Consider the following 13,055-nt stretch of genomic DNA (forward strand, 5'->3'; position numbering starts at 1 on the left):
TAGCGCATACTGAGGAAGTGTAAACCTGTCTGGAGACATTCCCAAAAGGCTGAGATTTAAAACCAGTGTTGATTTACAGAAGGGTCATGCTAAGCAGACAACTCAGGTCAACATCTGAATTCAGATTCCAGAGTCCTTCTCAGGCACATGGGACATCAGTGACCGAGCAGGAGCCCCAGGCTTAAACAGCTCTGAGTGATGGCCAAAAACTTGGTGACCTACTACCCTATGTCTTAGAGAATCAAGGCTGTTTTGAAAGGTATCCATCATTTAAGGCAAGCTACTTGATACATACAATACTGGTATAAAATATGCAGGAAAACCCTTGCAATAAGGGTTACCAGACAGACTGTGCCAGCGATTAACCCACTATTTAAAAAGAATAGAAGAGGAACTGTTGTTTTCGCAGCTGTCAGCATAAATTAATTCAGCTACCAAAACTTTTAGGGTACGTAACTTCATATCTGAGAATCTAGAAGTGTATTCTGCGTGGGATGTGCGCACTGCCTGTGTGTGATCGGCAGGTGAATCATTCCCTATGAAAAGAATGTGGTGTAAATTCTATAGTTGGCCAGTCTTGGAACAAAGGGCAACAGATTAATTCACAAGTATAAATTAACAATATGACACGTATCTTGGACACCTGATATATCTTCAGTACTTAGTACATATCCATATGGCATTCTATTTGTGCATACTATGTGTACATTGATGCAGATTTCTATATTACCCCTTATTTGTAATGCTTATTATCCGTTTCTTAGGGAAGCATGTCCACCCTGTGTCATATTATGGATGTTATAAATATCCATCCCTTCATATACCTCATTAGAGCCTACTGAAAGCTTCTTGTTCACCTGACGTGGACGTGAAACCTTCCTACATTTATTCTTTAAGCTAGATGAAATTGGCCTCAAAAAGTGCCTTGCCTTCTATTCCTAAGCAAAATGATCTGACGCCCCTTTTTTTTCCTGTGGATTTTAGAAGACACTTTGCCTGTCCTGGTACCATGGGGTTAACCTTCAAGGCGCTCTTGATGAACTTGCTTATCAGTCATTTCCTCTCCAGGCCGCTCCCTCTGTCCAATGGTTAATCATTCACCACTTACTGCAGACGCTTATCAAGCAGATTAAATGCACAGATGGGCCCGGCCGAGTTAGGAAGTAGACTATGAATGAGGTGTGTGGGGGCATCCATTCCCACAGTCTTAAACCAAAAATATCTTTAACCAAAAGAATGAATAATAATAATTACATACGCCTCTGTCCAAAACGCATACCTCAAGTAGATAACCAGGTGAACTAAGTAAGAAAGCAATTTTTACATCTCTTGATCAGTCTGTATACAGGAGTTACAGGGGGTCTACCAGGACATCGCTACCGCCACTTTAACCGGCTACAGATGGGTACATCGAATAAAGTATAACACTGGATAAAAACCTCCGCCGCCAGAGTAAAAACATGACACAGGATCAGATCCAAAACAGACTAATGTGTATTAGGGGAGAATGAAGTGCTTTCATACGCAAAACGCAAAGCCATCATGGGTAAAAAGACAACACGTGTACCAAATAGTGGAAATCTAATGACAAGGATGTAACTGACATAACCAAGTACTACCAGGACCATGTTCTATCACAATTTTTACTCAGCTTTTTGTGGGAGAAAAGATAAACTAACAACTTAAGGCGAAATACACTATATGGACAAAAGTATCGGGACACCTGAGTATTACACCAACCGGGACTTTTATGACATCACATTTATTGTCCAAAACATTTTGGTATGCTGAAGGGGACACACTAAGACATTCTGGAAAATGCTATGCTTCCAATGTTGTGGGAACAGTTTGGGGAAGGCCCTATTCTATTTCAGTGTGACTGTGCCCTGTGCCCTAGTGTCCATAAAGACATGGTTGGATGAGTCTGGTGAAGGGAAACTTTACTGGCCGCACAGAGCCCTGACCTCAACCCCATCCAACACCTTTGGGATGAACCGGAATGGAGATTGCGAGCCGGGCCTTCTCATCCAACATCAGTGCCTGACCTCACAAATGGTCAGCTGGATGAATGGGCAAAAATTCCCACAGAAACTCCCTAAAATCTTGAGGAAAGCCTTCCCAGAAGAGTGGAAGCTGCCATAGCTAGAAAGGGGGGGGATCAACTACATATTAATGTCTATGTATTTGGAATGTGATGATATAAAAGTCCCTGTTGGTGTAACCATCAGTTACTCCAATACTTTTGTCTATATAGTATAATTTTCTCCTAATTTTAAAGGCAGGGACTATAGCTCAAGTAGTGGCCTATGTTCTTGCCAAATGATACAAGACTCTTCTGCTTTGTAATTCATCAACTTTTTCGACCTAGCGATCAGCTTCACTTAAACCCTCATCCTGAAACCTACACCTAAACTTGATGGAAATCAATACCCAAATCTAAAGTTTTCTAAAATTACAGTTATGGAAGTCGTACAATTAATTATATTGCATTCTTCCAAGAAAAAAAGTAATAGTATTAGTTAGTGCTAGTTTTATGACAGTCTTAGCTCTTCCAATTCTATTCTTTTAAAGGAGGGGGGATTGTGTAATTATTTTAAATGCATAAAGTTCACTTAATAACACACATGCAAAAGGGCAGAAGTACTATGGCCTGAAAGTGAAACAGTAGAGACCAACTAATCTATCCTGCTGAGAATCTCAGAATTAACCCCCTGTCAAAAATAAGGAAGTCTCCATTCTATGGTTAGGCAAAAAGAAATATACAAGTTCCTCATGAATTTTTTTTTTGGTATACCAGTAATTGAGAAGGGGAATCACATAATCGTGGCCTATTCAGCTGATGTACCTAGGTAAAGCCATAGTCCTATATTTGAATCAGTTGAATAGAGCAAAAGACACAGAAAAACATAAATTTTTGTTTTTTCAGGGGCAAAAAAGAAGCTAATACATGGCAGCATTCTATATTTTGTTTTGTTCGCCTTATAACAATGTGGCAAAAAGAAAGCATACTAATTTTGTTGCTTTTTTTATTGCTATTTTAACATATTCGGAAAATAATCCCTACAATACATAGAAATACAAGCAAAAAAAAAAATTTCTCTCCAAATATTGTATTCCATAACAGCACCATTATCACAGAATTAAAACATTTTATACCGACATACCCCAGAACGACTGTGCTTCCGGATTAACACAAAGTACCTCTCCCAAAAGAAAGAATACTTGAGAAACACAAAGACTGGGGAATTTTATTGACTAAAAAGTAAACTGAACTTGGTACTGAGTGCTTGAGCGCTACTGTGACCAAAGGGGAGAGGATGAGCAGTCTGCCAGAGCTTTAATGACAGAGACACTGAGGTTTATTCACTAAAGAGAGTTGTCAGGAAAGTTTGTAGTTGTGTTTCAACTCCCCAACTTGGCTGTATATTAGAAGGGCCATCCCCAGTGAGGTTCTGCTGCGGGAAGAACTTGGCTAGCCCTGTGGGCTGGTTGGGGAGATCAGAAATCTACCTAGTTACTGGCCTCTTAAAATGCAGATCTCTGAGATATGACATCATATCCCATCACTCGGGGAGGGGGCTGGGGTGCTGCCCTGGGTCATGCTTATGGCACCGCCCAGCCACAAAACCCCACTGCAATATCATTTAAATCCTATAGACAGGAAGCTATAATGGCTACTCTCATCAGTTGCATCCCCATGGGAGTGTGTCTGTGATGTCATTACACAGTGACTTCATTTCCCCTGCACCATAGATGGGGGGGGGATAATCAAGGATCAAATCCTGAAATCCAGAAATAAAACTTCTGTAAACAGGAAGTTTAGACAGCTGCTCTCATGATAGACAAATATATATATATATATATATATATATATATAATTCAGTCTGTAAACACAACATGTATTTTGCTTATTTTAGTACCGTCACATTGATTTACATAAGGAATCACAAAATGTACCCTATGGGAAAAGTCTCTGTTGGTTTAAGGCTATTTCTTAATGTTACATTCCAGCTTGTAAAAAGATTTCCTTTCTTTGTGTCTTAAGTAAGACTGAAGATAAGCATCTAAGTTTGCACATATCTGATAAGGATTTAAAGGCGCAGTCATTCTCGTCAGCCCACCTTTACAAATGCAACTGGAATCAATCAGTTTGAAGGGCTCAGGGCTTTAATCCCTTACTTCATACTTAAGTAGATCATAGAGGTGTTCTTGTTTAATTGCGCGCTAATGCCATGAATTCCAGGTTATGCAAAGACAATGTTATGTTACGAAGTTTGTAAGCGTTACCGCTACAAAAGAATGGCTACAGATTTCTCATAAAAACCGTACGACAGGAAGTTACTGGCCGCAGGCATGAATTACTCGGTGGGGTGTACGAGCCATTTCGTGATGCACAGGACAATAGCCCAGTTGATATTCTGTTTATCATCCAAAATGATTAGCTTTCCTCATCAGGATACATAGAGAGTTCGCTGTTCTTGCGCAAGGAAAATAACTCTAAAAAGATTTTCCCCCTATGATTTAAGGGAGAATCCAGCAGCAGATCACAAAATGTCATTCACAAAATAAACGGAAGTGTACGTAAACACAATAAATAAGGTTTCTCATATTAAGAAAGAAATTAAGAAAAATAAAAAGTCAGGAGGGAGTTTCACAGCCTCATATATGGGTATTATTTAATAATAATAATATTAAAAATAACAAGAAAACTTATTATATTATTATTATTATTGCAGTATCATTTAGGTATAATACCAGATATATTTAGGTGCCTTTTTAATTAAGGCATTGATAGCGTATGAAATAACACAAACATAAAATGCCATGTTTAGCATTATTGAGTTGTTCTACATGGTCAAGACTATAGTACTATTATTGTCAATTTATAGATTGTCACATTATGACTTCTTTTCATGATTGAAGCACATTTTAGTGGTGATTACTTCTGGGAAGAAAAACCTCACGCAGAAAGTTCTCAAGGCCGCTTCTGAAAGCTAATAGTCTAGATAAAAGGGGAACAAAAGCAAGACAATGGGCTGAAAACACAGAATGCTGAAGGCTCTTGTGTTCTCTTGTGTGCAAGAACCTCAACCAACATAAGCCTAGACTATGGATTGCAGCCAGTCTGTATTGCTTCCTGTTACTGATAAAGAAGGCTTTGAAGTGAATAGCAATGCTGGTCAAGGTGTCTGCATTGATAATGTCGGAGCCCCTACCAACCACTAGCATCCTGTCTTCTTTGTCTAGACACGTTTTTGGGTTTTTTTTTATACCACTTTTAATGGGAAGAGATATGTTTAAACATGCCATGCATGCTCAGGGATCATACCATCGCGTAATAACAAAATCAAGGGTTTTTAGCAAGAAGATTAGATAAGCAAAAAAATCCAGAAGCCTCCAACAGCTGGAGAACCCTAGCCTAGACCATGGACTATGGACCACGTTCTAAGTCTATCTTCAAACTACAACTATGATCCCACAGCAATTTTAAACAATCTTTAAGCAGAAGAATAAGAAATTAGAGAATAATATAATTCATGAAGGGTTTCAGAAAGTTGTGAAACTTACAATAACTCCTCAAAGTCCTGGCGGACAGCGGTGAAGTACCCCTAGCAACCAATGGATCTCCCTGTTGGCTACACTTTCCACTAGGGTTGATCTTTTTGCATAGCCTTCAATAAAGTACATATTATATTTTGTTGCTGATAATACTGGCTGCAGTGCACTAAACAACAGCCAACATTGACAGTTATAATCTGAAGATAGAAGCCCTTCACATTAAAGAGGAAGTCCAATGGAAAAACTTTTTTTTTTTTCTGATAAAATAAAGTGTTGTTCACAGCAAAGTAGGTCATCATTGAGAATAAAAAAATGTTTTTCATCTTGGTTTTTTTTCAATAAATTTTAAAATCGGCAGACCTCGCCGTTTTGCAAGTCGTCATGTGATATTCATGATAGTCATTGTGACGTTCTCTGCTCAAACACCACACTGAGCCGATTCTTTATGGCAATGATAATAAAGTCCATTCTCCCTAGACATTAGTCAGAGTATCCGGATGGGCGATTAAGACTGAGCCATTCAACTGTTTACCACAGGCAGTACGATAAAGAGTCAAGAGTGTTTGTCTAGTAAGTCTAACTAAAACAACATAACAAGTACTCATACAAATTGCTAATATGCAGCTGCCTTTTTAATGCGAAAACTAGAATTATTTTGAAAAAACATCACAATAATAGTATTAGTTATTGGTTGAAAAGTGATTTATTCAAACGAATAATAGTTTTTTGGTTTTTTTTTTTTAAACACGTCAAATTGTTGAGCTATTTGATTAGGTACTGGTTTACTTCTGCTTCCTGATCCGACATTCTCACCCTTAAAAAACTTGTCAGTGTCAATAAGATTTTACTAAATGGGAATATCAATTTAAAAAGAAATATCAATTGGGAGAACAAATCCTGAGAACAGAAAGTTAAGACAACTGCTTCCACGATATGGATTCCCAATACATAAGTTGTAAAAGTCATACATATGCATTGGCAGATATTCATTTGGAATTGCCATTTGATGCATCCGGGGACTAAGTAAGCCTGGTCCAAGCGGTGAAAGCCAATGTGACGCAAAACGGATGAACAATCGCCGTCTGAGACAATCATTCTCCAGGGTGTACCATTACAAGGGAGATCCATCTCCTAAATAGCACATTTATACTATCAAGGACGACACGGGCTACATGTCATGCTCTACCTCACACTGCATATGCCCAAGAGGTTGTGTGTTGGGATATGACATCATATGCTGGCGTGCAGCAAGGACGTGGCCTCGTAGCCGATTCCATCATGGCGACTGGGGTGCTGCCCTAGGTCAAGCCTAGAGTAGCGTCAACAATAAAGATACAGTTCTGGTTAGACGGGTTCATTAAGTGTACCGAGCTGTCAAATATAGGGGTTCTAAAGGTGAAAGATTCACTTTCATACATCCTTTCGTGTGAAGAGAGGAAGACATTCCTTAAATAGATAGTTATGTACATTAGTGCTTATTATCACACGCTGTAGATATCCTATTGCTAAAGGCATTGACATAATAACTGGGTTGGCGACAGGCGGACAATGTAGGGCGGAAGAAAAAGCAAATTTTCTTTGATTTCTTTTTTTTGGTTCCTGGCAAGCGCATGCCAGACAAGATGGGTAGTTACATAAACCTTGAAAGAAGGCCTTAAGATAATTCAAAGATGATTGGTTACATAAAGGCAAGCAGGCCTACGGATAATTCAGTGCATGAGAGATTTCGGTGGTTTTTACATTAGACACGGATCTTTGTAAAAATGACCCATGTGAATCGAATGCCCACAACATTACGGATCACAACCATTGCTGCGGGAGACTCTTCAAACAAGGTTCAAGTCTTTTAAGGATGTTTCACTCGTATTCGGGATCAACTAAATACAGCCTTTTTTTTTTTTTTTTTTTTTTTTTTTTTTAAACAGTGACAAATATGGATGTGGTGGTTGGGGGGTTAACTGCACTAGAAAAGATGAATCAAGAGACTGACCAAAAACAAGAAACATATGAGCAGCAATCAGATGGGGGAGAACATCCACCCACGTATGTGCAGCCAGGCTACGCTCATTGCAGATGCTCAGTTTTCAGGAACTGTATCACAGACAGGACTGACTCAGTGCAAACACTCACTGCCTACTCTCTCTGTCATCAACAAAGCTTCTTCATGCGGCCAACTTTTGGCACTTCCGAACGCTGGAAACCAAGCAACAAGCGCCATCGCAGTAAAGAAAAAACAGGAAATCAGATCCTTCGAGCCAAGGCCACATTCTCTGAACTTCTGTAACACTAAGCAGCCCCTTACATATGTTCAGGGCCGGACTGGTGATGACAAGGCAGCTCTGGCACTTTAAGGCCAGCAGCCGCAACTTATTCTTTCAAGCTTACGTAGCGTTCGGCCGAGCATATCCAGCTGCTGGCCACATACTGTATGGTCGTCGGCCAGAGTACCCGTTTGGCATGCGCCCCCCAAGATAGCCAGTGTTGCCTTAAAGGGTTACCATAAGTATATTAGGGAGCACTGCATGTTGGCGTCTGAGGCTTCAGATGGACAATGGAAAGAATCCCACCACGATTATAAACACTAGAACAACATAACTTTCATTCAAGATCTGATCCATTTTCTAGCTCAGTAACAGCTGCCACCAGATAAGAGAATCTTATAAAAATGTTCCACTGAAACCCAGTACAAGCCAGTTTATTTATTGGTTACTTGGAAGAAAATGAATTTGCCAAAGTAGTCAACATGATTTTCTTACAGAATAGGCAAGATGGATAACCATATTATACATAAAACCCTTGAGAAAAAAAAATAGGATCCAACCGTGCAATTTTGGGTTCCAGGACGGTTGTTGAGCGCTTAACTTTGATTACCGACTTGCCACTAATAGATGTAAGATGGTGGAACTAAATCCCCAAAAAGATTACAAAAAAGCAAAAGGAAAGCTACAGAAAAACTAAAATTGTATTACAATAACCTGAATATAAGGTAGTAAACTAGTGAAACAAAGGAACATCTAGAATTGAAATCATCACTTCACACGTGTAGCGACATGATCTTAAAACATCTTTTAGGATTCAAAACAGGATACATAGACGGAGAAGGGACCACAAAAATTTGTGTCACGCCACCACACAGAAGGTGAACCGAAGCCAACGCATTACTGCCTTTATAATTCCACCACTGATGGGATACAGAATGCAAAAAACAAAACAAATTAGAAGTTAGGAAAGATATGGTCTCCTGGTTTTAGGGTCTCTTGACGATCTAAAGCCAAAAAGTATTACCGAATGCTAAAAAACTACAAAAGACCTAATTGTCAAATTATGTCTTATTTAAATCTGATAGCAGATAAGACCCATTTGGCCCATCTAGTCTGCCCGTAATTCATGAAGACTCAGACCTTGGTCGTTCCATGGCCTACTTAATGCATGTATAAATTCCCTCGCTGTATTAGCCTCTACCTCCTCTGATGGGAGACTGTAGGGAAGTGAAACTTCCTTACACTAAAAAAAATTTGTAAACCACTGCAACAAAATACTAATTTAGACTGTAGCATCCGCGGCAGGCCAGACAGGAGTGCTTACTCCAGAAGATCAGGAAGGGAACACTAATGGCATCCAGCTAGGAAGAAGTTCCTCCGGATATGAATGGAATAGACCAGGGTTGGAGTATCTATGGAATGCACAGCTCATTCCAAGGAGGCATGTCGCTGAATGGCACCCTCCCATTCATCTGAAAATGGTAATCCGGGACCTATGACAAAAGTGCATTTAACGGGAAACTACTAATATCCTTGGTGGTAAATACCCCCCACCTCCTTCTCATTTCCCTTTTAAAAGGGTAGACGGTGTCACCCACATCCTATTATTGCACCTGTGAACAAAGCCCTAATGAGGAACACAGCAGGTTCTTCGTCCTGATGAATACGAAGACCAACCCCCATCGATACATGATATAATCTCTCAATCACGGAAACGGGGTGTCAAAACTGCATGTGTCCTCGGGCAGAAGCGCATATGAATGGAAGGGACGCCACACAGGAGCGTCAGTAAAAGGCAACCCCCTGAGACAGAAATGTATTTTAAAAGGGAATTACCCTTCCCCCTCCTGAGGAAGGTGAATGCACAAACTACCCCTTCCCAGGCCCACAAATGTGCTCGGCCTCCACAGGTGAGATTGTCTGCTCGCTGCAAATGCGCTCAGTGCTGTGAATGGACACAGGTATTTTATGAATGGAGGAGGGGGTCACGTGACACCAGAGCCTCCCTGCACTGATATTTCCCACATAGCTGTGTCAACAAGCAAAGGAGGAGGCGGGGGTAGCGGAGGGAGAGGCCAGGAAGGAGTGGGGGAAGGAGGAGGGGGACAAGTGGGGGAAGGAGGAGGGGGACAAGTGGGGGAAGGAGGAGGGGGACAAGTGGAGGAAGGAGAAAGAAGCAAAGAGAGGGAAGAGAAGATTGAGGGGGGGGGAGAAAAGGTGCATGAGAGAAAACATTATGTTCAACATACACAAGCTTTACAGGCTAGTTTTAGGAGAATTATTGAGCAAAAAAGTAGGTATATTTTGAAGAACAGCAAGTGTGTGCATGACGGGGTGAACAAATAATATATATAGTGTCGTACAGATATCTGCACCTAGTTTAGGTCTGCCTTGGTATGGCCGACCACCTCTCCTAAATCACACAGCCAAGTTCCTCTCCCATAGCTTATTCCTGGTATCATATCATACCGCTTTCTGTTCAGTACTGCTGCCCTATCTACCTACTTCTCAGCCTATTCTGCCCTAAGCCCCCTTCCAGCACATCAGTCTGTACTCTCAACCCCCCCCCCATATCTTCTGGCTGCCCTCCCCCCAGCATGTCACAGAATGTGAAGGTGACTTGGGGAGGGAACATTTTATGAATGGGATCCTGCTATGCAAATGAGAACAATTCACAAAACAGCAGCACAACATGGCGGCTCGCAGCACACAGCGAGCAGATGCAGCACATGGAGCAGACACGCTAAATACCATGCACTTAAAGGGAAAAAAATATATAAAAATCCACACAGACTTCTGAAAGCTGAGAACCAGATCATTGAGCAGAGATCTGAAACTTGGCACTTTACACAAGCGAATGGCAACCAGGACATTTAGTTCAGGGAACACTATAAGATGACACTCAGCACAGAGTACGCCGCAAGCTGACACCGACCCACTCAGATGTTCCCCAGCATAGCCATACATAGTGTGCCTAAGATGGCACTTATGAGAGCAGAGTACACCGCCGGTATTCACAAAAGACAGTATTCATTTTTGCCCAATGCCATGTCTGAGCAAAATACGGAGCCTAAAAGTGATAGACAGCAATAGAAAATTGCATAAAAGTGCCATATCTAAAAAAATAAATAAAAGGAGAAGCAATGGCTGCCTGGCTCCTGGGATTTACGCAAAGAATTTTCTAATTCCACGTACCCAGAAAATCTATACGGAAAACGACACCCTATATGCAGAATACAAGACTGAACGAAACCCACCAACATGGAACTAATGAAATATACGCATAGGCATATATACACCCAGGGCCTGTATACCATATTCACACATGTAAACATTTTTATACTCATTTCACACATATAGCACCTGTTAATCATTAACCCAGTGGTACATACAATCACCATACACAATATATATGTGCTGTGCAACCCTTTATCACGGTAATCACAAAAATACCTCATAACGTGTAACGTGTACATTACATATATAACATATCCTGGTTCTTTTTTCTGCTATATAATGTTGACATCAACAAATACGTGGTTATAAGATTAGTTAAATCTATTATCCCTAAAGGCATATTGACCACACCATAATTCTGCATATCACATCCTCAAGAAACAATGTAGCATGATCGGGTGAGTCATACAGAAGCTCAGCAACACGCTACACGGTGCACATAAAACAACAGACACACATACATGAACTCCGGTACATGACTTCATGCATTAAAAATAACAGACCTAAAGTAGAAGCACATACATACATATACATATGTACCGCATCCATACATGACTATTTGGAGTCATACACCCAAGCACACATTCATAAGACATGAATGCAGAACTATGTTTACATGCATACAAAACATGCTACTACATTGCACTGCATCCGCACACCATTCAGATGACATGAAATTATGAATGAGCAAATCATGAATTGGTTGACTGCAAAGACACAAAGTGGGACAGAAACACAAATACAGGCAAGGTATAGAAATACATGAAAGCACAATCATTCCATATAAAATCCGCCATGTGAGCATTTGACATACATAACCAGCCTCAGATAGTAATATAATCAGCATTCACCTACACCTATAAGTGGATCCCAAAACAGATCTTTAAGTAGTAAGAAGATCTAGAAGAACATACAACATGAGATCCCTACAGAGGACTGCAAACAGATGCCATATGTGCAGCCATGAAACGTAGGCCAGCTGCTGTAGGCTTCGATTCGGAATCGTGGAATCCAGATCATATACTATGCATCACCAAATGCTATACATTGTATACATCTAACCATATTATTTGTGCCTTAGATGTTTATATTTGGGAAAGAAAACAAAACACCTACACTACATGGCGAGAGGTCATTACCTTTAATGCCAATCATGCCCTGCATAGGGCTATGTCTGCTACAGTATATAGGGTGGGTATGCAGGTATAGGCAGAGTGCAGTATATACTGATCAGTGTGTAAAGAGTGCATAGAGTATATATATATATAGTTATAGGATAAGGTGTAGCGCTATGGATATCGCACGCACAGCAGAAGCGCAGATGATACGGGCACAGTATACATCCATATGGCCGGCTATTGCAGGCTCGGCGCACAGTATAGATCGTATACAGGTGGCACTCACTCTGGCTCCTGGTCGCCGCTCATTGTCCCCCTTCACCGAGCTCCGATCCGGGGCTGGCTGCGATCGGCCAGGGCGCGGGGAGGATTCCAGGACAGCCGCATGGTGAAGGGAGAGGGGATCCGGGAGGCGATCGGGGTATTAATCCTGGGAATGCGCCTAGCAGAGCTCCAAATCCAAAGGGACACAAGAGAGAAAGCGATCCAGAGCCGGGGCCAATCCTGCACCAAGCATCCGTGTGAGTGCGCATCCAGAGTGGGGCCCCCACCTCCCCGGGGCTGCCGCTCCACCTCCTCCTCCTCTCTCCTCCTTCCACTGGGGGTGGGAGAGAGGGAGTCAGCTCCGGCTGCACAAACTCCATGCACACTAACACACACATGCTTACCAAGTCCAACTTTACTTTTAAGTGGCCCTAACTTGGGGGCCCTTACCCAGATTAGTTTAATAAAATGACAAGGTTTACGGCACAAGAGTTACTTAATTCAGGGCATCTGCTCAGTAAAAAAAAATAAAGGATTTGAGGTGTATTTTCTGACTCCAAAAACAGATTTTAGAATACCCAGACCAGGAACCCTACACATACACAGTGTAATCATA

At 41.1% G+C, this 13,055-nt stretch overlaps 1 protein-coding gene across 1 annotated transcript in view; it reads right to left on the reverse strand.

The window, feature by feature from the left end:
- The window catches only part of SPRED1 (sprouty related EVH1 domain containing 1), a 31,860-nt gene extending 19,154 nt beyond the window's left edge, over positions 1-12,706 (reverse strand). The window contains exon 1 of the mRNA XM_053475644.1: positions 12,462-12,706. Coding sequence (XP_053331619.1) covers positions 12,462-12,484 — 23 coding nt within the window. The 5' untranslated portion in view covers positions 12,485-12,706. The remainder of the gene's footprint in view (positions 1-12,461) is intronic.
- Positions 12,707-13,055: the final 349 nt, after the last annotated feature.

This window comes from Spea bombifrons, chromosome 9 (genome assembly GCF_027358695.1).
Source record: "Spea bombifrons isolate aSpeBom1 chromosome 9, aSpeBom1.2.pri, whole genome shotgun sequence".
Taxonomy (NCBI): domain Eukaryota; kingdom Metazoa; phylum Chordata; class Amphibia; order Anura; family Pelobatidae; genus Spea; species Spea bombifrons.